The sequence below is a fragment of the Hibiscus syriacus genome, unplaced genomic scaffold, assembly GCF_006381635.1.
Source record: "Hibiscus syriacus cultivar Baekdansim isolate YM2019G1 unplaced genomic scaffold, ASM638163v2 tig00111398_pilon, whole genome shotgun sequence".
Classification (NCBI taxonomy): domain Eukaryota; kingdom Viridiplantae; phylum Streptophyta; class Magnoliopsida; order Malvales; family Malvaceae; genus Hibiscus; species Hibiscus syriacus.
Window position 1 is genome coordinate 2,157,963 of NW_024063081.1, and position 27,745 is coordinate 2,185,707.

Genomic DNA, 27,745 nt, shown 5'->3' on the forward strand with positions numbered 1-27,745 from the left:
ACGGGCCATTAAAAATTAATTGCTATGGTAATGTGAACTAACATAATAATAGTTTTAATCCTTAAGATTTACATATTTTGTCAATTAGGTACTAATTCAAAATAATTCATCACATATTTAAGCTAAAATCCAAATCTCTCATCCTATTTCTTTTTTCTCCATAACACTTATTTTTTCCCTCTTTTCACCTACTTATTCATGCAATTCAATTAGTCCTGAGAATACCCAGATTGATTGCCTAGAGCTTTTTCATTAGATCTCAAGAATTTTGGTTTTTGTTGTATAGGAAGATACAAATTTAAATGGCCAAAAATTATTATTTTAAAATTTTTGAAGATATAATAAGATCTTTATTTGTATAATTGACTGAGATATTATTATATCAGATTACATCATCGTCCCGTTAAATTTTGAAACAATCAATGACCAAAATAAAAAAAAAGTAACGTTAGTGATGATTTTGTAAAAACAAAAGGTTTGTAACTAAAGTAAAAGATAATAATAGATTAGTGACCAATTATGTATTTTTCTCAAAATATTTTAGGAACGAAAGCCTTCTCGAAACGCAGTGTTTTCGTCATCTCCCTCGTACTCGATAGCTAAGAACAAATCTGTGGAACTGATAAAACTCGGTTAAACCCACCCGTTTTCCTCACTCACAGATCAATTAAAAAAACATAAAAAATGCAAGTCTCTCTCCCCATTTCGCCCTCCAAAATCCCCTCAATTTTCCCATTCCACCACCCCATTTTCCCCCTTCAGCAACCCCAAAAGAACCTCACTTTCCAAACCCAAGCCAGCCCTTTCAACTCCCTCAAAACCGCCGGCTATTTGTCCTCCATAAGCCGTGCTATAGATGAAGAAGAAGAGTACCGAAAAGCCAGAGCTGCTGTTACGAGAAAGGGTATTGAAATTGAAGGCTACTTCATTGAAGGACTCTCTATTGGCGGACATGAAACCTGTGTCATAGTTCCTGAATTGAAGTCTGCTTTTGACATTGGGAGGTGCCCGTCTCGTGCTATTCAGCAGAATTTCGTTTTCATCACTCACGCACATCTTGACCACATTGTAAGTTCCATGATTTGGCCAAAAGATGGTGTTTTTTGCCATAGTTTGAAAATCATGTAGCTCAAAATTATAAGTTCTGGGTATTAGTATAATCTCATGTTGTTTACTGGCTCAGGGTGGGCTGCCAATGTATGTAGCTAGCCGTGGTTTGTACAACTTAAAGCCTCCGACAGTATTCGTACCTCCATGTATTAAAGAAGATGTAGAGAAGCTGTTGGATATTCACAGGACAATGGGAAATGTGGAACTCAACCTTGACTTGGTCGCACTTGATGTTGGTATGTTGGTTTCATCACAAATTTATTTGTTTTTTTCCCTTTAAGATGACTTTAGTAGGTTTTTTCAGGTGAAACCTATGAACTACGGAATGACATTGTTGTCCGACCATTTCGAACTCACCATGTTATTCCAAGCCAGGTATGTTTTACCAAATTTTATTCTGAATTTTATAAATTTTGCATAGAAAAGAACATAGACTAGAAATCTTAATGCCTTAACAAAATATGTGGTTCTTAATTTTCTGCCCTTGGTAAATTCATTATTGAGGTTTGAAGCGTAGATGAAGATCAATTTTTTATTTAAGTTGTTCAGATTTTGGATATTTTACAGTCTGAAGTATTGTTAGTTGTTTTTTTCTTTATTTTCTTCTTTCAGGGTTATGTCATATACTCTGTTAGGAAAAAGCTGAAGAAGCAGTATATTCATCTGAAAGGGAAACAGATTGAGAAATTGAAGAAGTCTGGTGTTGAGGTCTGTAATTTCGGTGAAATAGAGCAGCCGGATTCTTTAGTTTTAGGCATTTATTTGACTTAAAGCCTTCATTTGCAGATCACAGACATCGTATTGTCTCCAGAGGTGGCCTTTACAGGGGATACTACAGCAGAATACATGCTTGATCCACGAAATGCTGATGCCTTGAGGGCCAAAGTTCTTATAACTGAGGTATAGACCGAATAGAATCTTTTCAATCTTCTTTCCCTTGTTAGCTTCATGCTGAATAACTTTTTTGCATCATCTGTGGTAATATTGTCTATTTATGTTGCAACAAATAGTATAATCTGTGATCTAACTTAATGTTAAGGACAAAGCACAATTGGGTGACATGATGGGACATGTACAATGCCTCATGAAATCCATGATCAAGTACTGATAGGCTCCACTGTGCATGTGTGTCACATGCCAATAAGGCATGTCTTCTCTTTGCCTCTTGCAAGTTATAACAGGTGTGAGCTTAGCTGTAAACTTGCACAAGAGACTTGAACTATTATATTCCTGCACGTTGGGAATTATTTTCTTGTTTTGTTTGATATATAACTGCACAGAAATTATTTCATCAGTGCAAGCGAACTTCCATGACTATGGACCTTGTCCTTTCTAAAAGTGGAACTCAATCTGCCAAGTCATTAAGATTTCTAGTATTCGCACGATTTTCTGATTTCTGTTTTAGTTTATATGGAGCTTTTCTGTGATATTAGTGGTTCTTCTCTGGCCAAGAGATTTTTTAAAGTTGCAGCTGTTATGAAAAGAGTATATTTGACATGCTTAAGAAAAGGAAAAAGCCCTACTTATCTTTGCATTGATCAAATGTAAAAATCATTGCATGCAATTTCAATATTATATTTCTTTCCCTTTCGCACCATGGACCAACATTCACAACTTTCTGCAATTTGTAATCTTTACGTTGCTGATGTGGAAATATATTTTACAGGCAACATTCCTTGATGACGGTTATAGCGTTGATCATGCAAGACAACATGGCCATACTCATTTAATGGAGGTATGTTTGATCTTTGAGTATACGATTTTACTGTTACAACATCGTTAATGATTTTTAACATGATCTGATGTTAAATATCAGATCATTGAACATGCTGAGTGGATCAGGAATAAGGCTGTCTTGTTAACACATTTCTCTTCCCGCTATAGCGTGGAGGTAAACATTTAATCGAATTACTTGCCTTTGTTAATATATGCACGAGGAATACATCTGCAAGTCATATGATATTTCGTTCTATACGTGTTGCAGGACATTCGTCAAGCTGTTTTGAAGTTGCAGTCTAAAGTGTCTGCAAAGGTGGTTCCCCTAACTGAGGGTTTCAAATCAATGTACACACAGTAGTCTTGTCTGCAGATACAACAATTAGAGGATAGATGAAATGAGGAAAAATTGCCCATTTGTAATACATTATTTTATTTAAATCTATCCACGTTGTCTAGTGGTCTTGAATTTTTGTGGGTTTGTTTACGTTTAATTAGTGTAAGATACAATAAGTTCAATCACTTGGTTCATAATCAATATAATCATTGTGAAATACGATCTCCAGTGAGCTCGTTTATGCAACTACAAACAGAAGATCACATGAAAATTTCTGCCTACAGAATTTTCAGACAAACTTCAGCCATTACCAGCACATTGTTGTGAAATGAAGCTAGAGAAGCTGCTCTCCAAGTTTCTTGCTAGATCTTGTCTGCCAGATTTCTGGAGGTGCTTCAAAACATTCATATACACTGCAAAGTTTGGTTTTAGACCCTTTTCTATCATCTCCGAAAGCACGGGCTGTGCGATGACCGGTTCTCCCCTTTTTATATGAAGGTTCGCCAACAAACTATAAATCGTATTGCTTGCCGTCTTATACTTACCACTACTAACAACCACATACTGGTGTGCCTCCTGATACTGCTGTAATTTGAAGTAACCCTTGATAAAGGCAGCATGTGTCGTTTGCCGAGGTTCGATATCATCTGATTCCATTTTATCTAGCCACTCAAATGCAGTATCTAATTTACCATGGCTGCAGAAATGGCAAATGAATATCTCAAACGTTAATGCATCAGGAGGGCAGCCACTTTGGAGCATGAGTTCAAGCAGTTCATCAGCCACGGCAGTATCATTCTTGCGTAAACAACTGAGTAGATAATTAAAAATCTGGGAATTCGGGTGACAACCCATTTTGATCATCTCATCAAGCACGTTCCTTGCTTCTTCGAAATGACCTCTACGACACCGTCCTCAAACCAAAATACTGTAATTAGACAACCTTTTCTTTGTACTTGCAACCACATCCACATATTCAGCAATTTCAAAGGATCCTAGAGAGCATAACATCTCAATCAAAGCATGGGTACAAGAAACACCACATGACCCACCTATTCTATTCAACACTTCCGCATATGGAGTTATTCGTTGCAGCTTTACTAGAAATCATATCACGTAAAAAAAACAAAAGCCTTTTGATTCAGACAAATGCCATGTAACCTAAAGTCGTTTAAAAGATTAAACATTGAGTCAAAATCACCTAATATCCCACAATTGTTGATAACCAAACTAAAAATATCATAGTTATGATAAAACCGGGGATGGGATTGTCGAATCCAATCGAAGAAACGCAATGCAGGAACTTTCTGGTAATTTAAAGTTCGGAAAATGGTGTCCAATGATACCTCGGAAAGACTTACATTCATAGCATCCAACTTGGATTCTAAATCGTTATCGCGTCTTCTAATCAAATTGGTAACCTCCGAAATTTGATTTCGACTCGCATTTACCCTCGAAGAAGAGGCAGAGAAACTGCGAGCCCACTGAAAACCGGATGTATTGAAAAATCGAGAAGATGGGTATGGTGTAGAAGGAAATGAGGAAGACCCAGATGAGGAAATGGTGAAATGAGTTGAAGTATCCGAAGAAGGAACGGCGTGAAGTTGATGGGAACTGAGAATTGGGGTTTGGGGAGTGGAAGAGAGGGGAATGAGTGATTTTGAGGAAAGGGCAAAGAGATGATAAAAGAGAGTGCAGCGAGGATTGTGGAAGGGGCTGAGATTGAGATGTTTTCGGAAGAACTGATACATCTGCAGTCCCTTCAATCATAATTTCAGGGTTTTAGGGGAGGTGCCGGATAAGAAACCCTAAAGCTTTGTTAGTCTATTTCAATAGCAGTGAACTAGGATTTAATCTGATTTTTTTTACGATATAATTTGATGATTCATATACAGGAGATAACTTTTTAAAATGATTGTCTAATTTTAAAGTTGTTAAAATAAAATTATTTTTTAAAAGCTTAATTAAAATAAATAATAATTTAAAATGTGTCATTTTTATTTAAACATATAAAATATTTTAGACTTAATTATAAAAAAGACTTTATATTCCAATTGCATAATATAAAATAGATGATTAAGATTATCTTCTTCTTTTTTTCCATTGTATATCTTCTCATTTTCACTATTAGTCTTAGTAATCTATTTTCACTCATCCAACGATCTTAAATTTATGTAAAACTTTGTTAAAGTCGATTTCAACTTTGTCGACAACTTTAGTAATCACGATAACATTCACCCTATACCTAAATACTTTGTCATCTTGTCCTTAATGTAAGTCCCTCCTCTTCTTTCCTTCATTTCATTATTGTTTATGTTAGCTCCTAATCGTTATATCAGCTTATGATTTTATCATCGTGTCTTCGAGTTCACGTCCGGTGCCGGTCGAACTCAGAGAAGCATATCTGAAAGCCTAGCTAACCCTAGTGGCAGTGATATTCCAATGGATAGCACTTAACTCTCTCAATTTTCCTTTGCGGCATCAACCCTTTCACCAGAAAATTGAATTACAGCGCCTGTGTGGTTTTATAAAAAAATTGGCTGTAAATTAATGCTTTCTTGTTTTGTTAGAATTTCTAATGGGTTGTTAAATTTATTTAGGGTGGCCTGAACGTTAATGAATGAAGCGCGTTCCAAATTTCACGTCCGAAGATAATATAATACTCATTCCAGAAAGATGAATCAATAAACTGAGAGTTGGATAGCAAAATTTATGCTGAAAAGGAGAGTACTGAAAAAAGAATCGGATAGAATCAAAGAGTCTTCAAATGAGAGATTGGAGGTATATTATCAAAGGAGAGTCGAGAGGTGGATGTATAGATGAAAGAAGAAATCATAAATCCTGAAAAGTACCGAAAGTATGGTTATTAAAGTGAAACAAAATGTATCACTAATGTTAAAAGAAGTGAATTAAAAGATCAAAGCAATGAATGAATGAAAAGATAATATGTATGCTAAAGTGATGTTTTGCAATGTATTTTGTGTTTATATATTTTATATGATTGTTTTGTGTATTAATTGCCTCACTAAGCCTTCGAAGTTTCCTCTGTTTGTTATTATAATTGTAGGATGTTATGTTAGATAGATCAGTTTCAGATCATATTTTCAGAGGTCACAAGTAAATCTCTCACAAAGGTGTATAAAAAAATTATAAACACTTGAATTTGATGATCTTGCACTCAAAATCCAAACGTTCTTCTCTTTTTCAGCTTTTGAATGTGTTTAAAAAGTGATTTCAAAAGCACTTTCACATCTCCAAGGATAATATTTTATAGTAACTCTACTAGCACAGCAGAGCATCCATCATGAGAAGGATATCAACTCCAAGGAAGAAATAAAGGATCTTACAGCTTCTCACCTGCATTTATTTTCACCACAAAAACAAAAATTGCCTTCTGCCCCCCAGTATTTTGCACGTTTCATATACTCGGGGAAATATAACCTACAACACTGTCAGACCACACAAGTTAATGGGTGCAGGAGGTACATTATCATGGAAGTCTTCTTGGAAGGTTTCGAACTTACAAAACAAACTAGTTTAAAAAGGATAATAAAATGACACCGATGAAAACAGTTTCAGTCTTGTGAGGTTTTCGGAAAAGCCTGCAAAGAATGTGGTGGAGAAGCAACTTGTTCAGACGGATCATCTGAATTCTTTGTCTCCGAGTTCTGATGTTTCTTGCTTACGGCGTCGGTGTTCCGTTTCCAATCGGGAAGTCTTGATGGAAGAGGAGGTTCAGACAAATTGACTGTTGGTGACGTTCTTTGATATGTTAGGAGAGATGTATCAAACACTGATAAAGGAAGGCTTAGAGCATAGTTATAAGGATATCCCAAATAAGGATGATCAAATCTGCATCTTGGTCCGTACTTGCACATCCCATACATACTGTAGCTATAACAAACGGCTTGCCCCTACAATACAGAAGAACAAGAAGTAGACATTTAGAATTCATACCAAAGCATGTGGAAAATAGACATTAAGCTTACAGGTCTCGAAGGAAGCCCGAGGGGGCCAACACTATTAGCCGCTGAATTTGCAATCCTTTCCTTTGGATGATGGTACTTGCAATCAGATCCATATTTGCAACTGCCAGTGTTCATATAATACCTACATTCTGGTTGACCAGGTCTTTCAGGATAGTTAGAAGCAGATGTTGATGACAAAAGCATCTGTCCACTAGAACCTGACTCGGGGGGATTCGTTGAGTTGTAAGCAAAATTGGATCCAATAATATCAGGAGAAGATACAGGACTCATATTTCCCTGATTAGAGTTAAATTAGAAATTGAGAAAAATAAGCAAGAGCAACCTATAAACAAATTTACCCAGCAAAAGAAACATTCACTTACCATGTAGGTGCACCAGCCATTTGCAGGAATTATGTTTTGAGAAGGAGAAACAACAACAGGCACAAATGGTGCCCTAGGTAATGACCAGGTGGGTAATCCATCAGCATATGGCACACCTGGTGACAAAATCGATGATTGCACAGGTCCATTTACAGGTAAGCCAGTCCCGTGTGAAGCAGGCTGGGGATGATGGAACTTGCATGCCACCCCAAACTTACATGATCCAGTCCTCATGAAATAAGAACACGATTTTTCATCCTGATAAATAGAAAGCCAGAGTGAGATTACATAATGTCAAGAGAAAGCATCAAAGAAGAGAAAAAGAATGTACCTGACGCATAGGAAGACCAAGAATGTTAAATGTAACAGGTCCAGCTCCTTGTCTGTCCTTTGGATGGTGATATTTACATGTGGATCCATATTTGCAAGTCCCTGTCTTTAAAAAGTACTGCAGAGGAGGTCAATGAAAAATTCTAAATTAGAAGAGCACAATAGACATAATGTCAAAACAGTTTAGCACTAGATCAACCATATCAATGACGACCCTGAGCTACAACATCGCCAGTTTTCTTTAGGAGAGAAAAAAAAGGGTATGCATCAATTCACCAGGTTAAAAGGGAACATTAGCGCACTGATGAGATTAAGAAGACCATCCAAAATGAAAGCAGCAGCAAAATGATGACCAGCATAATCAGAGAACTCCATTTCGCCACATGTACATGAAATCATGCATGCTATATGTTCCACAGTTCAAGTGAATAATGGACCAAGCAAGCAATATTCATTTCTCAAAAACTTGTTTCTAATTAAGTAAATATCTATTCACCAAACCACATTAGTGCCTTTCCTTTTCTTAGCAAGAGTTATATATGAGCACAAAATAGCAAGCACAAACATCTCCTAGAAAAGGCAATTCAGTGATATTAAATGAGAAAGTATTAATACTCCACAGTCTGGCTGTCCATCTCTTTCAGGGAGTTCTTCCCGATATTGGCCATCCTGCACCAAAGAACAACATATTCAACCATTACATCGGCACCTGATATCGGTCAGTAAATGCGATTCACTTCAAAAGAATAATAAAGACTTCATTACCTGAGCATCATAAGCCGGATGATTGAATCGACAATTACTTCCATAACCACATGATCCAGTCCTTAAATAATAAGAACAATCCGGCTCGCCAGGACGGTCAGGATACGAGGCTGGTTTAGAAACACGCACCTCTTGATCATCATCATTAAATTTCAACTGCAAAATTGCTTCTGAAAACATAGAAACAAAAAGATCCCAAAATTAATTAAAATTAGAATCTCTCAATATAAATACACAATGTGTGTATGTGTAATCTGATTTTACCGAATAAGCCATCACATTTAAGAATTGAAATAACGAACTTCGAAACAAAAGCTATTACTGCTATAGTTTAAAACAAAAAAGAAGAACATAAAAAACATTTGTAGAAGCTACGACTAAACGGGCTTTCAAATTGAAATATACGAAGTTGCTTATTTTATTAACTGAATAGAAATTTACCCTTTTTCACAAGAATTTTAAAAACACTGATCATAATGGAAAATGATCACAAGAAAGGAATTCTAAAATATATAGAAATAACAGGGAAAAGTATGTGGTGGCATCAGATCTTTGTATGATTTGAAGTAACAAAGAGCGCACAAAGAATCGGCGCTACCTTCAACGTTATCAGCGGATTGATTCGATACAAAATTGTTCTGAACTTGCCGATTATCTGGCATCGGTGGATGCGGCACAGAATTTTGTGAAACCGTATCTTACTTTTGATCAAAACAATGAAAAAAACAAACAAACAATGAGGAACAAAAAATAATTTCTGGGCATAAACCAAACCAAGTTTGTATGCTTTTCCAAAAAAAAAGAGTTCGATTTGAAATCAAACGATGATGATGATGATCAAAAGAGTGAAATGAGAGAGAAATTTCAGGGGGAGGAGTTTCTTCTTGTGGAAACAAAGAAAGAGATCAAAAAGAAGCAGAAAATGAAATCCTAGAAAATATTCCAATTTGATTTTCTTTTAAATAAATGAAAATTATTTTTTCTTTTTTATTGTTGTAAATCTTGGATTTATTTTCTTTCAAGTAAGCTTTTGTGTTATGTCCTGGTGCATCAATATTCAATAATGTAATTTTATTTTAGTCAAAAGACATTATTGCCCACAAATTCAACTACTCTCTTTCAGTTATTGACCGACCGCAACAGGTTTTTCTTTTAATTTATACAATTACCTATGTTCAATGTGTGAAGAGATATAATTTAAATTTAATTCTAGTTGCACAAAAAATATTTTATTTTTGCTAATACTGAAACGAAACAACAGTTCTATTTGGTGTAGGTTTCCTCTTGTAGAACAAGGTTAATAAATTTTGTTGGGATCTTAGAATTGGCTCTCTCTCATATATAAGTCGTGGGACAATGTAACATGATGGTCCGCGACTGAGTTTACTTTCCTTCGAGCAAGTAGAAATCTATTTTTTTTTTTGCTCTCATTTCAATGTCATTTTTTTGTCTCAATAAATGTTGTTCTCGTTAAATATATGATAATCCATCCAGAAATCATAAATCCTCAAGATATGTTTATATATACACATGTTTTGTACTCATTCGTGCTGCTCTCTTCAAATTCAAAACCTCGTGTTTTTATTTAAAATTTTATTATTTTAACTAAAATCAGTTTGCATATTAATAATTAAAAATTTTAGTATTTCCAACATAATTAAAGACCAAATTGAATGTGTGCAGAACTATGAGGGCCTTAATGTCCTTTCACTTTTCAGTAGAAAGAGACAAATAAGCGTGAAAGTTACGGCAATAAAGGCTTTCTCTCTTTTTTCTTTTTACAATATATTTTCTTTAATTATTTTAAAATTAAATAAATATATAAATTCATCACCGTCAAAAGCGCGCGAACTTGGGAGGCGGCGATGAGGTCTGGAGCAGTGGATTTGAATCTACGATGGGAGTGGGACCCGATGTAAAGTTTTGTTCCAATGACGAAACTGCCTCTTACTGCCACAAGGTTCACCAAATAGTTGAAAAGGGATGTAACTGTCTTTCCATATTCAGTTATAACGTGGCGCTAAATAAATATCTACATTAATTATTTTATTTCAGCTTATTGTCCTTTAAACGGGTGGGGGGAAAAAACGTGACAAATCTTCACCGTTGGAGCCATAGCGCCATCTGGACAGGCCGTTGGATACAGAAGGAGCGGGACCCACTTCTCTGAGAGCGACAAAAAAAAGCAAACGAAGCTTTGTCTCATTCGCTAAGCTATGGCTTGTGGGTCCCAACAAAGAAGGGGGGAAAGGCTCCGACTAAAGTGGTTCAGCATTGTAGTCTGCACCCGCTTTCGTTGCGTTTCTCGGAAATTTTAATGTTAAAACAAATTTTAAACGAAAAATTGGGAAATATGGGAAAAAATAATTTTCTAAACAGTACAGGTAGAATTTTATTTATTTTTAATTAGGGTGATAAACATAGTATATGAAAAAACGGTCAGAGTACATGATATTTTTATACGAAAAACAATTAATTTATATCATGTTTTCATGAAGACATTCACTAGAAAAGAGCTACGCAAAGAAGAAAATGATTTTTCAAATTTAAAAGAAGAAGACATCATAGACTTTTATTATCTTTATATCTCACCGTTCATTTCACTCTATATGAAAAAAATAATAATTTCTCAAAAATATTATTTGGGAAATTATTTCTTCCATATTATTATTAGGGCAATTTTACCAGAAAAATTGGGATAATTAACTTTTTAATTGACAACTTAAGTTAAGCCCTTAATATTGTAAGATATATAAATAAGAGACTCAATTGTAATTGTGTAAAATTTAATATATAATTTAGTTAAGCATGCAAACTTTATTTAATATATAAATAAGAGATTTATGTATCGATTAAATTAGTCTTGTATATACCCTATTTTTAATTTGTTATGAAAATCATATTTATTCGATTTAATTGTTTGTGTTTTATGTTTTATTCATATTAATTATATATATATTTTAATAAAATTAAAAATATATAGTATTTGTTTGATATTAAAAATTTAGACTATTAAAAAGTAATAAAGATATTTAAATTTCATATAATAGAGACAAAAATTAAATTAAAATTAAAATATTATCGAAAGAGTCTTAATTGATCCATTTAAGTATAACAAATATCTACTTTAACGGACACATATAACATGTAACTTTAAGAGGACGAGCCTGTAAATCCTTTAAATTCTAATATATATACTTTATTTATAAGCCATGAAACTCCGATTTGATTTAAATGTTTTGTGAATTGTTTTGTTATTAAGTTTGTTTGGAAATTATTAAAAATTTCAATTTATATTATTGTATAGATTTCAGTATGTTTGGGCCAACTGCGATGCTATTTGGTTCTCGACCCACCCACATGGGCTTTGACTTCATAACGTCGTTTTTGTTTTCAAGAAACCCAGGTAGTTAAACACACACTGACAAATGTGATAAATATGAAAGATATATTTAAATTCCAAGAGAAAAAAAATTAGAGTATATCAAGTGAGATGAAGATAGATGTAAAATAAATAAAAATAAGATATCAACTGTTTATGTAATACCCAAATTTTGACTAGTAATTAAAATGTAAGTTTTGAAAGTTTAGGGGCTAAAGTATAAACTTTGAAAAGTTTAGGGACTGAAATTTGTATTTTTTAAAAGTTATATATTTTAGCTTGTAAATGATCAGTTTGGATTAAAACAGAGATTTTAGTGAGAATTAATTTTTTGATACGGGAATTGTGTTAAAAGTTATAAGAAGTAAAGTTCGGTATTGAAATCAGATAATCGGATCGAGCCGAAATTTTACGAAAATTGGAAGGATGTTAGAAAATGACAAATAAATAAAATATCGAAACATATATAAAATCATTAAAAATAAAGCAGATTGAATTTTCAGAATGTTCAAACCGGATATCTAATGTTGAACTTTATCATAAACCTAAAAAAAATCATCTGATGATTTTCACAAAATCATAATAAATCATATCAGACAGAATAGCCAGTCCATATTCTTTTGTAATCAGACACTTTTCAAAACTTTCTTATTTCATTTTTATAGCCCAAAGTATATTTTAAGAGACTAGGATAGTCTAGTAGTGTGGGTCACATCTCTAGGGTGTATCATCTCTGTCTTCTTTTTAATGCCTTTGTAGTAATTTCCATGACTTCTACTTTTTATTCGTTTCTGTTATTGGTATTTATGAAGGCTTAGAACTGGGCTTGCTATCGTTTAACTTCTGTGTATCATTATCTCCACTTTTAATTTTAGTCGGGTCTTACGTTTCTGTCTATATACAAAGATTTTTTCGCAGGGATTTTTTTACAGGGATTATTGCCCATTACAGACGCGCATATGATATTAATGATATTAATAACTGCATATGAAACTGTTCAACTATGTATTTTTATATTTATTTATACATGCATTGCATTTTATCTATATTTTTAATTTTCTGACTGCCGGAGGTCTTCCACGGAAGCTACTCTCAACCTGGCGTTGGGGGCAACCTACTACCCTACCTCCCCCTTACCCTATTGCATATGGGAATTGGGTTTTGTTGTTGTTGTTGTTGTTGTTGTATATTTTAAGAGAATATAAGGTACGTGAGTCATACGAGGGTGCGTAATAGATATATCATATCATCAGAGTCGAAACAGATAAGCACAAACAGTGCTATCGTATCGGAAATAACAATATGCACACAAATTGCATTCAGATCAGAATATATATATATACTAGTGTACACTTCGGTACACCACAATATATCATAATCAGAACAGATAATCGCTCCACCTCATGGCATCTCAATTGTACCTTTGACTCTCCATATAACATATAGTGGACTTTTTAGTTCATTTCGTAATCATTTGATAAAAATCATATCAGAATCAGAAATATATTTATTTCACATTCGTAAAATGTGACATGAGCAGTTCATACCCAAAATCAATCATAAAACTTATTAAAAATATTATGGATATAATTCCATAATCAAAACATAATTCATATCTTTGAAATAAATAAGGTGATGTTGACTTACCGCAAGTCGTCCTTAATCATAATAATTAAATAAATAAATTGCACTTACAATTCCCCCACTACAGAACTTGTATACAATAATTCTAATCACGAGCTTTGTCTTTTCCTTACAGATCGTTCGGATTGCTAATTTTATTGTAATCTTGAAACATAACTCACGGCTGGAAGAAGAAAGCATGAAGGAATTCTTGAATTTTATATGCATAAAATAACCTTTACACTTGCATTTAAAAGATTAAAAATGAATTAAAAATTCATTTATTGCAAAATGACCAAATTACCTTTAGTGAATCTTTTTATTTTCATCCATGCCATCCTTTTATCTCTTAATATTATTAAAACAGCTGTAAAAATTTTATCTCTCAATTTTTTTATTTTGACCCTTCAATTTTTTAAAATTTCACTTTAGTCACTAATTTTCACTGTTCGGACAAATCTGAAAAATTCCACTATTTTTAGCAAACTTTATCTGATATAAAATATGAAAAATAATATTTCCAATCATTTTCTAACATCCTTCCAATTTTCGTAAAATTTTGGATCGATCCGATTATCCGATTTCAATACCGAACTTTACTGCTTCTAGTTGTTAACACAATTCCTGTATCAAAAATATGATTCTTACTAAAATCTCTATTTTAATCCAATCTGTTCATTTACATGCTAAAATATATAACTTTTAAAATTACAAATTTCAGTCCCTATACTTTTCAAAGTTTATACTTTAGCCTCTAAACTTTCAAAACTTACATTTTAGTCACTGATCAAAATTTGGAGTATTACAGTTCACCTTTTTTTTTATAAAAAAAAATTACGTATATCTGTGTAAGATAAATAGTCTTTTTTTGTGTAACTTCGAATATGAAATAAGTTTTTATATCTTATTGGTGAAACTAATTATTTGAAATTCAATTGACCTTGTTTTCTTGAAAAATGATTGAAATGAACGGTTTTTATATAAAACTAAATACTTTTTTTTTAATGTGAATTTTGTTGATCAGTAATAGTAATACCAGTCATTTCGATATACAAAATGATTTGTGTGTGTTTTTTAGAACAGATAATGAAGGCAAAGCTTTTATAAATGAAAAAAGATGGTTTAATAAATATTTTTATTGATTGTAATTAGTTGACTAGTCTCTTAGTTATGAATAAGTATAGGCTTTTGTGAATTGATGATTTATTTGATTAATTGATAGATGTTTTAGTAAGATGGATCTTTAATCTAGGATAAAAGTGAAGCTGTTGAAGTCATTATGTATTTTAAGCCTAAGAATAATCATGATATCTCTAAATAGTTCTCTAAACCCTATTTAGTAATATCTAAATTATTCTTTTATAAATTCGATACTATTCTACGTCCCTTGAAAATTAAAGTCTTTCTATTTCATAGCTGTGAAAGTTTTGAGTTTCGATCTATGAATTTAGAAGAATGAAGCTTTCTAGTTGAAATTTGAGTCCAATCTAAATATTCTAAATTCCTTGAAAATTAAAATCCTTCTATTTCATAGTTATGAAAGTTTTGATTTTTGATCTATGAATTTAGAAGAATGAAGCCTTTTAGCTGGATGATTATCCATTATTTTCTTTAAAATTATATCTAACGTTATGTTTTGATCACTAACTGTTAAAAAATAAACATAATTGCTAACAATATATTTTTTCATGGTGATGCGATATTAACTTATGATGACAAACTAGCATCACTATTATTTTTTTAACAATAGGTGATCAAAATGAAACTCATATGATTTTGAATAAAAATAATAATTAAATGACCATAAAAAAATCAAAATAATAACTGAATGACTAAATATATAATTTAGTCTTAATTACATACAAAACGGCGGAATCTTAAAATTTAAATGTTATTGTTAAAATTTGCACGCAAATCTTTTTCAGTTAGTCAATATTTATAGTTGAGGACATGACATACAAAGGTCACTGACAAAGACCTATGCTAGTGCAATATATATAAAGAGATATTCTTAACCTAAAAACGAACTATTAACCTATTTAATGGGTTTTTATTATGATAAATGTAAAAATATTTTTTAGAGTATATATATTGTCGTTTGAGTTTTAAAGTTTCGCTTTGACTATCTCGGATTCACGTCACATATTTGATTTTGGTGGGTGAATCTCCTAGTTAAAATTTTTTGTATACATAAAGGATTCAAACTCGAGATATTGATTAAACAATATTAAATTATTTACCACTTGAACCAACCCATGTTGATAATAGATACACATACATTAATAACATAAAAATATTATATGAGGGTAAACACAAAAAAAGAATTATAATAGATACAATTAATAAAATAAATAACTAAGAGAATAAAATTTAGAGGGTTAATACACTAACCCTGATAATATGTGCATCCGCCACTGGGATTAAAAACTGATTTTCATTTGCTATATATGTTTAGCAAATAACTAATAATATAAACGAATATGAATGGTTGAAAAGCAAACTCAAAAAGCTTTGGAATGTGAACCAACTAAATTGTGCGTGATTTAATTAACTAGGCAGTCAGGTGGACCAAATATGAAGCAAATGATTGAAACCATTAGTTTTTATTTTATTTTAAAGAAAAAACTTCAAACACACAAAATTAGGTCAAGGAACTAGGCAAGGTTTACGTGAAGGGTAGGGCAAGCAAGTGTTTTGAAAAGCACTCAATTAGCCTCTTTATTTTATTGGTTAGAAAAAAATAATTAATGGAAAGTGGGAGCTTTTGTTTTGATGTTAAAATTTAGGTAAATAACATAAATGTGTCATTATACAATTATTGAAATATATTTTAGTCATTAAACTTTTAAATATTATAAAAAGTAATTGAAAATTTTAAAATTTAATTATAAAATGGTCATTGCGTAATTAGCTGTCATTAAATATTGTTAAGAGCTAACTCATTGTGTGACCTAAGTGGAAAAGAGAATATTGTTCTTCTTAGAGGATCTGAGTTCGAATAACTGCATCTGTAGGCTGTGTGCGTGTTTCTAATAGCTAAGAAAGATTCTGAACAAATAATAACTTATAATCATCTAGACTATTTAAAAAATATATTGTTAAGGGGATGATGCAACAAATTAAATTAATGAATAATTTCTCATTTGACCCTTCAATTATAACTAAATTTTTATTTTCATATTTTTCTAATATTTCTAAACATTTATTCTAAAAAGTTAAAAAATCATTTTTGAAAAATATATGAAAAATTATAATTCTTCAACCGTCCCTTCATTCTAAGATTAAAAAAACCTTGAAATATTTTAAAAAATTAATAAATTAAGACTAATTAAAAACTACTAATTAAACTTGCTGATATTAAGGTCCATGAAGACAAATTTTTATGCAAAACATTCCTGATAAATTGTCCAGCATAAGTGCGTGTAATGGTAGAGCTTTGACCCTAGACAAGAGGTGCAATGGCGTAAAGGGTTTAGCTTTAAAATCGAAAGAAAACATTAGTTTAAAATTTAAAAATTACATTATTGAATGAGATCATAAACTCTTAATATAATTCGTAACATATATACAGGAAATATTATTCTCCTTAGAGATATCGGATTCGAATAGTTGCGTATGTAGGTTCTGTGTACGTCTAATAGATTAAGAAAAGTATAAACACATACAACCTTATAATCACCTTAAATTATTCAAATAAAAATATAAATACAAAAATATATTTTTTTAAACAAATAAATAACCTTAACAATTAAACAAGTACTTAAGTTTGAATATGAAAAAATAGACCATTAAGGTGAAATATTATAAAAGGTTATATTGGCAATAATGATGGGTGGTGGATAGCTTTTTGGGTTAAATATGAAAATGGACGATCGGATTTTGAAAAGCAAAGAGAATTGGCAAATGATATCGGCACAAGTAGTTTTCGCATCCCTATATAATATTCAGCTAAATTAGTAAAGGCGATAATGTTTTGAATTTTTGTCACGACAATTTAATAAATATTCCATCAAAATTCTCTAGTTTTTGGATTCATTTCCTTTTTTTATTTCATTTTCTATTATTCTCCGATTACATTTTTTTAATTTAAAAAAAACTATTTTTTTATATAAAGGTCACTAAATTACAAGTGTTAGTTGTAAATCCTTACATGATTAATTATTTCTATAGGATATTTTAGGTTTACGAAAATCAATGAATCGAATGTATGCCAAAAGCATAGTAAACTTATTTGTGTAAGAAAATAAGAAAAAATACATCAAATATAATTGAATTCTAAAGTTTTATATTGTTTTTTTATGGAACTTTCTTTTAATTCAATTATAATATTAAAATTTTGTTTTGATACAAGATAAATATCGAGTTGTTAAAGTTCAAACCATATGATGATATGGATAAATCTTTACGTTAGTACGATGATATGATTTTAGTGTGGCTATGGATGCTCAAAACAAAGTTGTTTTGAATGAATATATAATCTATTATTTTTCCCTCATTTACTTTCATTATTTTCCCATATTTTACCCAACCCATAATCTAATTAGGTCCTAATTGCACCGTTCGTCATTCATTGTTTTTCAATGTCGGGCACTGTCACTATCGTCATTAACGATAGTCAAATTTTCATCAAATACACCTTTTAACTTGTTTTTCTTTCATGAACCCAAATATAAACTTAATTTTTCCTAGATCTAACCCAAATGACTTAGATCTAAAAAAAAAAAAACCTTTTCACTCTATCTTTTCTAATCTTCGATCTTCTATTATCGGATCAGGTTGATTTTCAATTATGTTATTTCTCTTATTTTTGTCGTACTTCCTCATTGTTTTGATCTACAAAAATGTGTTTCGATCACTAAAAATAACCCTTGACCGAAGAAGAAAAGCACAATCAAGTGATTAGAACTTCATTTCATGTTCATACCAATCATTTATTAAACAAATTAATCCTAAAGTTTAAGTCTAGTCTCATGCTTAACTAAATTTGTGCATTAGTACTTCTCATAATAAGTTACAAAACCCTTTTATATTCACAAATGTCATTTCTTAACACCTTTCCTATATAACAACATCATGATTTATTCAAATATATTTACCAAATTTCAATTATTCTACTTTAACCAACATGTATACACATAGCAATGCTACCAAACATGTATTCATCACGCATCTTTTCATCATTTTCCTTCCAACTAATCTATGATCATATTGTATTATAGCACACTCTCATGATTTATATTTTTACATCAATAACATGACGTTAACATGCTATAGCATATTGTAAACATAACAAACATGATTTTAACATGACAATTATACACACAGATACCAAAACGGCCACGAAGACCTCAAAGACATGTCATCCTTGTAGGAGTTGATGGACAAAGAGATATGACACAATCTTGAGTTGTATCCTTGATACAGTAACAAATAAAGTAAGCTTCGAGATCTTATTGATATAATAAATAATATCATAGACATAGCATTTATGATTAACATGAACTTAAAGTAAAAAATATTACCATACATATAAGCATCTGATAAAATGATTGCACACGTTTCTTAACTTTATTTAGTGTAAGCTTACTTATTTTCGGAAGCTCAATTCGAGATAGTTGTAATATCTAAGTGCCCTCAGGTTTTATAAACTTAGCATATAGATGGATCTATTTTCACATTTTTAATAATTTTATAATAACCCATTAACCACACCCATTCTAATATTACATAATTTAGAATATTCATCAAGCGATGAAAAGAAATATTATTCTTTATATAGGGTCTCGGTTCGAGCAGTTGTATCTGTAGGGTATGTATACATTGTTAATAGATAGTGATGGATCAAGAAATATTTTTTAGGGTGGGCACATATATATTAATAACATAAAATTTCCGTATAGGGTAGACACAAATAAAATTTCAGGGTGGGTACGTGCCCACCCTAGGCAAAGTCTACATCCGCTATTGTTAATAGATTAAGAAAATTTTGAACAAATATTACCTTGTAATCAACTCAAATTATTTCAAAAAAAAGTATTACACAATTCACAATTTGATCATATATGACCAGGGTCAGATGCATAATTTTATATTAGAGAGGGTGAACTTATCAACTTTTAAATGGGAGTGGAAGTTATAAAATTTTAGGAAGACAAAAATAATTTTTCAAAAAATATTTAAAAATATTTAAAAATATATCTAAAATATATAAAAATTTAAAAATTTTAAAGGGCGATAGCGCCATTCACCTCTTATATCCATCTCTGATTAAGACCCTTAATCAGATCAATGAACTCATTGATGGGTTTGACCATTATGACACTTAACCCGGTTTTGATCATACCATCAACACCCTGAAAAATTCAAAATAAATAAATAAATATAAAACCAATAATTTATATAAATATAAGAATTCAATATAAACTGATTGGATTGAAATATTTAGAAGATTCCTTATTAAAGGTCAATTTCGCGATATAAAGAGAAAGGCATCGGCATGCATATAAAAAATGCCCTTTCTTATTAAAGTCCATGCTCTTGAACTCGAATTACTTTTCAGTTTTGAGGATTCCACCGTGGCTAATTGCACACCTCAATTCAAAAAACGAAAAGAAAATAAAGAAAACAAACATATATATATAAATAAAAGCATAATATAATAAACCATCCAAAACTTGTATTATAAAAAAAATCTTATATAGATTTGACAACTATAACACGAAACCGTTAAAATTGAACTCAATTCATATTATAGAAAATTAATGACTCATATAGGGATTTCTTCTAGATGTGATGTTAGTGTATTTGGGATGCATTAGACAATTTATGATTGTTAGACCTTAAAAAATACGATGGGTTAAAAAGTTACGTCTATAAGATATATATATATATATATATATATCTGTGTGTGTGTGTACATTTTCAATGGGTTGAGAAAATTTTAAACATATACAATAGATTGAGAAAATTTTAAACATATATTATATCGTAATCACACATACTATTCAACAAAAAAAATCATTAAGTATGATTTTGAATAAAGAAATAAAATTTAGCTACTAAAAAAGAATAAAAATAATAATTTAAGTACTAAATGTATAATTAATCCCAAAAAATTTTGGGCATTCCAGTCCAGAACATTATTTATTCCCTTTTCGTCTCTCTCCATAAAGGCTCAAAGCATATTCTTTAGAATCTACTTCTTTTATTTTATTTACTCTCTCCCTCCACCCATTTCTTTTCTTTTCTTTATTCCTCCTCCTTTTTTTTTTATTTCATTCAATAATATCTTCATATCCATTGTCCCTTTTTGATTTTGACCATCTATAATAAACCTAAAGTGATATAATAAATAAAATAACTATTTTATTATAATTTTTAAATCTTATTATATACATAATTTTTCACTTTTATTAGTTTTTCCTTCTTTTACTGCTTATAATTCAAATATAATGTTAAAAGCGAATTACTTATTATAGTTAATTATCTCACAAAAGTTTTACTACATTTGATCAGGTTCATCAAATTACATTAATGAATTTCTTTACTACATTAATCAAGTTTATTATATATTATATATATTTTTTTATTTAACAATAAAATATAAACATTGAGCTTAATTCATGAGAAATAACACAATTACAATTTTTATTTATTTGATATTTAATTAAATATGTATTGTTTGAGAAAATGGTCAATTGATGCCATGTGATGATTGTCGACATCCTTCAATTTAGACAGTTGGTTTTACACAATAAATTAAGATTAAGTTTTGTGATAATTCTATTGTGCGATAATTTCATTTAAGATGACCTTCAACTTAAAATATTATCTTGAGAAAAGTTTAGGATTTATAATAAAAAAGATTATATAAATTTAGAATATTTTTTGGTTGTAATTAAAAATGTTATGAAAAAGATAACATTTTTTTTTTGTTTCAACCTAAAATATTACTGCAATCTAAAAATTACATTTTTAATAACTTTTTGATTACAATCAATTTCTACTGTTTTTCAATATTATATCAACGAATTGTATTTAGAATTTCCAGAAGGTTTTTTGTTATATATAAAATTTACTCTTTTTTAACTAATGTGTGAAATGCAATTAAAATTATTCATGTTTTTTTTTGAAAAAGTAAAATTATTCATGTTTTATTCTTCAATAGGATTATGTTATAATAATTTTAAGGTACAAACTGATATTTAAAATTTTTAATTAGGTATTTAAATTTAAATTTTAAAATTTAATATATTATTTCATTTTTTTATCTCATTAGATATTTGATCTTAACTTATTAGTTCAAATTCATACATGAAACTTCACAATTCATTCAAATTAGTACTTATAGTAAACGACTTACTTGAATTAACTTGGACTATAAATCAAGTTCATATATCAAATTAAATCTAAAAACCAAGTTTAGACACCTCATTGGACCAAAAACATTTAGACACTAAATTGAAACTTGATGCCAAATTTAAGTATATAACTGGACAAAATAAAGTCTAAGTACCAAATTATAACTTGAAGTTAAGTTTTAAGTATCAAAATATATATTTACCCTAAAAAAAACCAAAATATAAAGAACCAGTGTTGTTTCATGCCGCTTCGGGTCCCTCTAGTATTCTGTCTCCTTTTTTGTGCTAAAGTTTCTTACTTTAGAAAAGAAAAATGGTGTTGGATCGGATTTGGATATATAAAGAAACCATGTTCATCTCCATGCTTCGTCTTCCTTAACAGTTAACTCGCTCCATTTTTACCACCAGCTTCCTTTGGCTATCACCTTGCAGCCCAAGTCAGAATCGTCCGTACCCTAAAAAGGCACATTCCCTTTGATCCTCAACACTTTCTCTTTCTTCCCAACTCTATATATTGTTTTTCCATTTGTTTCATTCATGAAAGACAACACTGCAACATCTAAACTAACCCAAAACCAGCAACAACAGATGTGCAGAACCACAGGTGTTGTTTCCTCCGTTGACCAAGACGTCAACATGTCGCCGCCGGCCATGTCTCCGGAGGTGGTTCCTTCCAACGCTGGGGATGACCTTAACTTGATCCCTCCTTTGAACTTCGCTATGGTTGACAATGGCATTTTCAGGTCTGGTTTCCCTGACTATGCTAACTTCTCTTTTCTCCAAACGCTTCATCTTCGCTCCATCATGTAAGTCCAAAGTTTGTTTCTTTAATGCTTTTTTAGCAGCAAATTTTTGTTCTTTCAGTTAAAGGTTGTTTTTTTCTTTGAACGTTAGATATCTGTGTCCTGAGCCATACCCAGAAGCCAACAATGATTTTTTGACGGCCAATGGAATCAGGCTGTTTCAGTTTGGAATTGAAGGTTACAAGGTAAACTATTTCCCTCTCAAAGTTGATTACTTTTATTAACCAATTCAACTTCTTAAAATTTGCTTTTCAATTAAAGTTTTTTTATTGGCAATTAAGATCAAATGTGATTGTCCTAGGTCGTTTTGTTTCCAGTCCCTAAAATTTGATGACAGCATATATACAAATTTCAACTTCAGAGAAAAGTAATGATGAAGATGTAATTGAAACTTGAATTATCTTGTGAGGTAGGAATTTACGGGGAATATTTTCAATTAATCCCAAAAATTAGATAAGGGAGAAGAAATTAGCATATTCACTCTTATTTTCTAATTCATTTTTCCATTTCCATCTTGATCATGCCTTTGGTGTTGGTGATTCGTTTGAGCCTGGTGCAGCAGTTGTAGTTTGCTTAAAAAAATGGAACTTAAAAATTCTGCCATGATATAGGTATTAATGTATTCGCTTGTTATGTTGGTTTCATCACATGTATGCCGGAGATCACAGTAACTGCAGTGAAGCTATCTTGCTCAGAGAGCATCAAATAAACTGCCTCAAATGTATGATCGATTTCGGTGTGACGATAAAGTGACTCAATGTCTGATTTCTGATGTGCATGTCTAATATTTTGTAGGATTTTATTATACTTCCTTTCTTTTTTGGAATTTGGGATCATTTTTACAATTGGGATGCCATTTATCTTCTGTCCACCAATTAGACATCAAAAAGCCTCGGTTCATGCATGATATATGTATTTTGAAATTATATCTTATGATAGAAACTAATATACACATTTCATCCAGGAGCCATTTGTAAATATCCCACAGGATACGATTCGCGAAGCTCTAAAGGCTGTCCTTGGTACTACAGGCTTTTAACACAGTTACACTTAATCCATGGCTAATCCGAACATGTCTGATTATTTTTTCGATAATTTGATTTTATCTGTCTGCATTGCAGATGTAAGGAATCACCCAGTTCTAATTCACTGCAAACGAGGGAAGGTATATATGCATGTTGCGTTTCTTTTTTCTCGTATCTGAGTATGAGAAAGTGAGTACCTTCTTAGTTTGATTATGTTTCTTTTTCTTGTGTTTCTAGCACCGAACTGGCTGTCTTGTGGGATGCTTGAGAAAACTGCAAAGGTGGTGTCTGTCATCAGTCTTTGATGAGTACCAAAGGTTTGCTGCTGCAAAAGCTAGAGTTTCCGATCAGAGGTTCATGGAGTTGTTCGACACTTCTAGCTTGAAGCATCTACCAATGTCGTTTTCTTGCTCAAAGAAGTAAAGAATCGCATCGGTTGAACAGCTTTTGCTTTCTTTCTTTTGCAAAGAAGAATGCCATAGTTCCTGCTTCCATATAACTAGGAATAGGTAACGAGTTCCCTGAATCGCAATAAAAGGCGCACATAGAAGCAATGTCCGGTTGTGATATTCAGCGTCGAGATCTCCTCCCCACCTCTTTCTTCATGTTCATCCAGTTGTCCTCTACTTGTTTTACTAAGAAGTAATTCCCTGCCTGCCATGGTGCATGCAACAATTATCCAAATAGATATATAGATAGATCTATCTCCATAATCCGTATTTCACTTTGAAAATCATTGTTAGCTTTGTTAAAGGTTTCAAGATGAGCTTTTACAGTGAACAAGAACCAAGATTTACAGCTATTCTTCTGGTCATGCTGCTTCTGCGAATAATTACAGGCAAGGCAGCTAGAGTTCAGGCAATGTAAACACACGATTCTAGTTGGCTACTCAATTATCAATATTCATATACAAAACAGCTCTTCTTTGAAAACATTTCATTTTGCAGAGTTATCTGTTTATTCAATCTTATAGACTCCATAAATTCTGTAAATTTATGTTTTAACATTCTTCAAAATTGGTTTTTGCAGAGGTTCATTAAACCTTAGCCTTTCGAGGCTGCCAAGGGACATGCTCGTTCATATTCCTTGCTCTAACCATAACTCACATTTATGTCGAAACTCCTGGTGGATAGGGGCAGTCGCACACCCTGAAATTTTCAAATTTTCAAATTCTCTTATATTTTAGATTTTTTTTACATATTTTCTATTGATAATCTGTTTTCACCCATTAAAATTTTATAAATTCGTCCCCACTAAACTTTTATAAGTTTGTTACTCTTAAGATAAATTTTTGCATCGTTGTCTGCCAGCTACCTCTCTGAGCGCAACCTTGGTAAAGGCTGGTCCATGCCCTATCAACATTGAGCAAGCCTGTATCCTTTAGCAGTTGTTTAATGAGTATGGACCTCAATTAGTGATGGATGAAACATCTCTTTAGTTCTAAAAGGACAGGCAGCAAGCACCATACAATACTTGTTAGGAACGTTAATACCAACTTGTTCAACCGGAGACCAAAGAGCCAGCTACTTAATATGATACGTAGTTGCATCATCAACAGTTTTGTCGTGAGCAAATAAGATTGTAGCGCAATCAATAGTCACTGGGCAGCCTACACTACGAGAAAACACATTTTTAGTGACGTTAAGGATGGCCGCAAGTCACTAAATTTTTTAGTGATTATTTTTTAAATCGTCACTAGTTGTAACCAATAACTTCGTTATTATTATACGAGTGATAACTTTTATGGATTTTGACACAGTTAAAAAAAAAGCAGTGATTAAAAATGAATGGAAGTGAAATGAAAATGTTTATTCTTGTAATTTATCCAATTTTTTATTTACAGACTACATAAAATTTATTTTACACATTCTACTTATTTTAATATCATTCGTCCTATTTAGGTTTTAAGATATATTATTTTATATTTTATGATTTAAGGTTTAGGTGCAGGGATTATGATTTAGTACTAAAAAACATATTATGTAAAATTTATATACACAGTTTATTAGTATCAAATAGTAACTTATATAAATATATGTCAAATTTTTATGTAAAGTAAAAATCAAATAATATGAAATAAAAATTACTTTTGCAACCCTATACATGGGTGAATGAAAAATTATGTCATGAATTCTCATCATTACATCAGTAGTCGATTGGGTCTTTTACATATTTTAGGGGGTTTTTTAAAGATTTCAAAAAATTTGAGTTTTTCTAATTTCTTTTTAAGTTTTTTTTTATTTTAAATGAAAATTTTAAATTATCAGAACGTGACATGTGTTATTTAACATAATTTTTTAACGCCGTTTCAGTCGGAGCACTTAAAATGGTAATGTTTGTAACGTTAGACACCTGGACTAATCGAAAAATAGTTTAGATACTTAAATAAAATATATATATATATATAATTTGAGCACTTATTTTTATATTAAGTCTTTTAGATATTGACGTAAAATAACTTTTTTAAATAATTTAAGATAATTACATAATAGTATTTAATTAAAAATTTTCTTAACTATTAGATTTATATAAAAAAAATTGAGTGAAGATTCATATTAAAAATAATATGAAAAAAAGTGAAATGTGTGTAGTTTCTATATTGATCGAGGTCATAATTACTATGCGAGGAGTGCATTATATAATTTTAGGTAAATTATAGGATTGATCACTTTTATTTTAGTTTTGTATATTTTTTCTCATAAAATTTAAAAAACATAATATATGGTTATTTTTGTTTTTATTTAATTAAAATATGATCATTTTTATTTAATTTTTCACTAACAATAGTCAAAATTTCAGTTACTAAACATTTAAAATCGATAAGTAAGCGACTATATATTAATTAAATAAAAATGAACATGATTATATCTTAATGAAATAAAACAAAAATATTAAATATTATTTTTTTGAATTCGATGAAAAATATATAAAATTTTAACAAAAATGATTTATCCTATATTTTTTTTATGACCGAAGGATTTTCGTATAGGAGATTTGGACGAAGAAAAGTAGTGTGTGATGTGATTATTATTTTTGGGATAAACTTCATGATCATTAATTTTTAGGTAAATTTTTCATTATTAAATTTTGAAAAATTACATTAAATTGAATTTATCACTCTGTCTTAATGAGTGAAAAAAGAAACTCTGAATTCTTCTTTGTTTTTTTTTCCACACGCCATTAGAAAGCTTAAAAATAGATTAGCAGAACTCGTTATTTCTTCAGCAACTCAAAGCAGATAAGGTATATGATTTTCTTAAGCTGATGCACTGGGAGCAGTTGTGTCTCTGGCTTTCATGGCTGGCTATTTTCCCGGTATATCATCAGTGATCGGTATTATTATCGATCTAACACCGGTCAGATTATATTTTTCGATCTAACACCCTTAGCAGAAAAGTGCGTCCCCTACACCGCGCTATATGCTGATTTGACGCCACGTGGGTATAGCGAGCCCCCTGCCCCGCGATATACGGTAATCTGGCGCCACGTGGGTATAGTGCCCCCTGATCCGCGCTATACCTAGATATTTGACACGTGGGATATAGCGCGGTGCAGGGGGCGCGCTATACCCCTAATTCACGTCCCCATCCTCCCTATAAATATCCCCATCCTCAATCACTTTTATCACACCAAGTTCTCTCAAATTCTCTAAATTTCTCTCAAATACTCTATTTTTAAGGTATATTTTATAATATTTTTAATATTATGTTTTTACTTTATTTAATATTTTACTAATATAATTCTTTTGTAGATATATAATGGAAGACAGTCTACTTCGCTCGGATGTAAATCATATATCTCTATACTTTGTTGATACGATAACATTTTAACGTTTTAATTTAATTTGAATTATTAGTAATATTTAGTTGATTTATTTAATGCATGATTATTAGATTAAGAATTAAATATCTCGACACTTTGCTAATACGGTAACATTTTAACG

General features: G+C 31.1%; 4 protein-coding genes across 4 annotated transcripts; 2 read left to right on the plus strand and 2 right to left on the minus strand.

Annotated features, from left to right (window-relative positions):
* Positions 1–583: 583 nt before the first annotated feature.
* On the plus strand, positions 584–3,282 carry LOC120161274 (tRNase Z TRZ2, chloroplastic-like). Its single transcript, XM_039171547.1, has 8 exons — positions 584–1,068; positions 1,184–1,346; positions 1,415–1,485; positions 1,723–1,818; positions 1,897–2,010; positions 2,777–2,845; positions 2,927–3,001; positions 3,095–3,282. The coding sequence occupies exons 1-8, from the start codon at positions 685–687 to the stop codon at positions 3,185–3,187; spliced, it is 1,065 nt and encodes a 354-aa protein (XP_039027478.1). The 5' UTR covers positions 584–684; the 3' UTR covers positions 3,188–3,282.
* An 88-nt stretch (positions 3,283–3,370) lies between these two features.
* LOC120161118 (pentatricopeptide repeat-containing protein At1g09900-like) lies at positions 3,371–4,914 on the minus strand. The gene is made up of 3 exons (XM_039171389.1): positions 4,365–4,914; positions 4,107–4,263; positions 3,371–4,064 (listed from the first exon to the last, which is right to left on the minus strand). Exons 1-3 carry the CDS (start codon positions 4,912–4,914, stop codon positions 3,464–3,466), a joined length of 1,308 nt encoding a protein of 435 aa, XP_039027320.1. The 3' UTR covers positions 3,371–3,463.
* Positions 4,915–6,504: 1,590 nt separating this feature from the next.
* Positions 6,505–9,526, minus strand: LOC120161273 (zinc finger CCCH domain-containing protein 3-like). The gene is made up of 7 exons (XM_039171546.1): positions 9,208–9,526; positions 8,610–8,779; positions 8,460–8,513; positions 7,846–7,962; positions 7,515–7,772; positions 7,153–7,428; positions 6,505–7,077 (listed from the first exon to the last, which is right to left on the minus strand). Exons 1-7 carry the CDS (start codon positions 9,269–9,271, stop codon positions 6,739–6,741), a joined length of 1,278 nt encoding a protein of 425 aa, XP_039027477.1. The 5' UTR covers positions 9,272–9,526; the 3' UTR covers positions 6,505–6,738.
* Positions 9,527–22,216: 12,690 nt separating this feature from the next.
* Positions 22,217–24,702, plus strand: LOC120161275 (tyrosine-protein phosphatase DSP1-like). Its single transcript, XM_039171548.1, has 5 exons — positions 22,217–22,780; positions 22,869–22,962; positions 23,742–23,799; positions 23,899–23,942; positions 24,040–24,702. The coding sequence occupies exons 1-5, from the start codon at positions 22,512–22,514 to the stop codon at positions 24,223–24,225; spliced, it is 651 nt and encodes a 216-aa protein (XP_039027479.1). The 5' UTR covers positions 22,217–22,511; the 3' UTR covers positions 24,226–24,702.
* Positions 24,703–27,745: the final 3,043 nt, after the last annotated feature.

What these genes read in the sequence shown, in the direction of transcription:
- LOC120161274 (XM_039171547.1), top strand. Translation starts at nt 685, where the DNA reads ATGCAAGTCTCTCTCCCCATTTCGCCCTCCAAAATCCCCTCAATTTTC. An exon ending in ACGCACATCTTGACCACATT is followed by an intron (nt 1,069 to 1,183) that starts GTAAGTTCCATG and finishes TTACTGGCTCAG; the next exon opens with GGTGGGCTGCCAATGTATGT. An exon ending in ACCATGTTATTCCAAGCCAG is followed by an intron (nt 1,486 to 1,722) that starts GTATGTTTTACC and finishes TTCTTCTTTCAG; the next exon opens with GGTTATGTCATATACTCTGT.
- LOC120161118 (XM_039171389.1), bottom strand. Translation starts at nt 4,914, where the DNA reads ATGTATCAGTTCTTCCGAAAACATCTCAATCTCAGCCCCTTCCACAAT. An exon ending in CAACAATTGTGGGATATTAG is followed by an intron (nt 4,264 to 4,364) that starts GTGATTTTGACT and finishes TATGATTTCTAG; the next exon opens with TAAAGCTGCAACGAATAACT. An exon ending in GTTGCAAGTACAAAGAAAAG is followed by an intron (nt 4,065 to 4,106) that starts GTTGTCTAATTA and finishes ACGGTGTCGTAG; the next exon opens with AGGTCATTTCGAAGAAGCAA.
- LOC120161273 (XM_039171546.1), bottom strand. Translation starts at nt 9,271, where the DNA reads ATGCCAGATAATCGGCAAGTTCAGAACAATTTTGTATCGAATCAATCC. An exon ending in ATCCGCTGATAACGTTGAAG is followed by an intron (nt 8,780 to 9,207) that starts GTAGCGCCGATT and finishes CTATGTTTTCAG; the next exon opens with AAGCAATTTTGCAGTTGAAA. An exon ending in TTGGTCTTCCTATGCGTCAG is followed by an intron (nt 7,773 to 7,845) that starts GTACATTCTTTT and finishes TCTATTTATCAG; the next exon opens with GATGAAAAATCGTGTTCTTA.
- LOC120161275 (XM_039171548.1), top strand. Translation starts at nt 22,512, where the DNA reads ATGAAAGACAACACTGCAACATCTAAACTAACCCAAAACCAGCAACAA. An exon ending in AGCTCTAAAGGCTGTCCTTG is followed by an intron (nt 23,800 to 23,898) that starts GTACTACAGGCT and finishes TCTGCATTGCAG; the next exon opens with ATGTAAGGAATCACCCAGTT. An exon ending in TTCACTGCAAACGAGGGAAG is followed by an intron (nt 23,943 to 24,039) that starts GTATATATGCAT and finishes TTGTGTTTCTAG; the next exon opens with CACCGAACTGGCTGTCTTGT.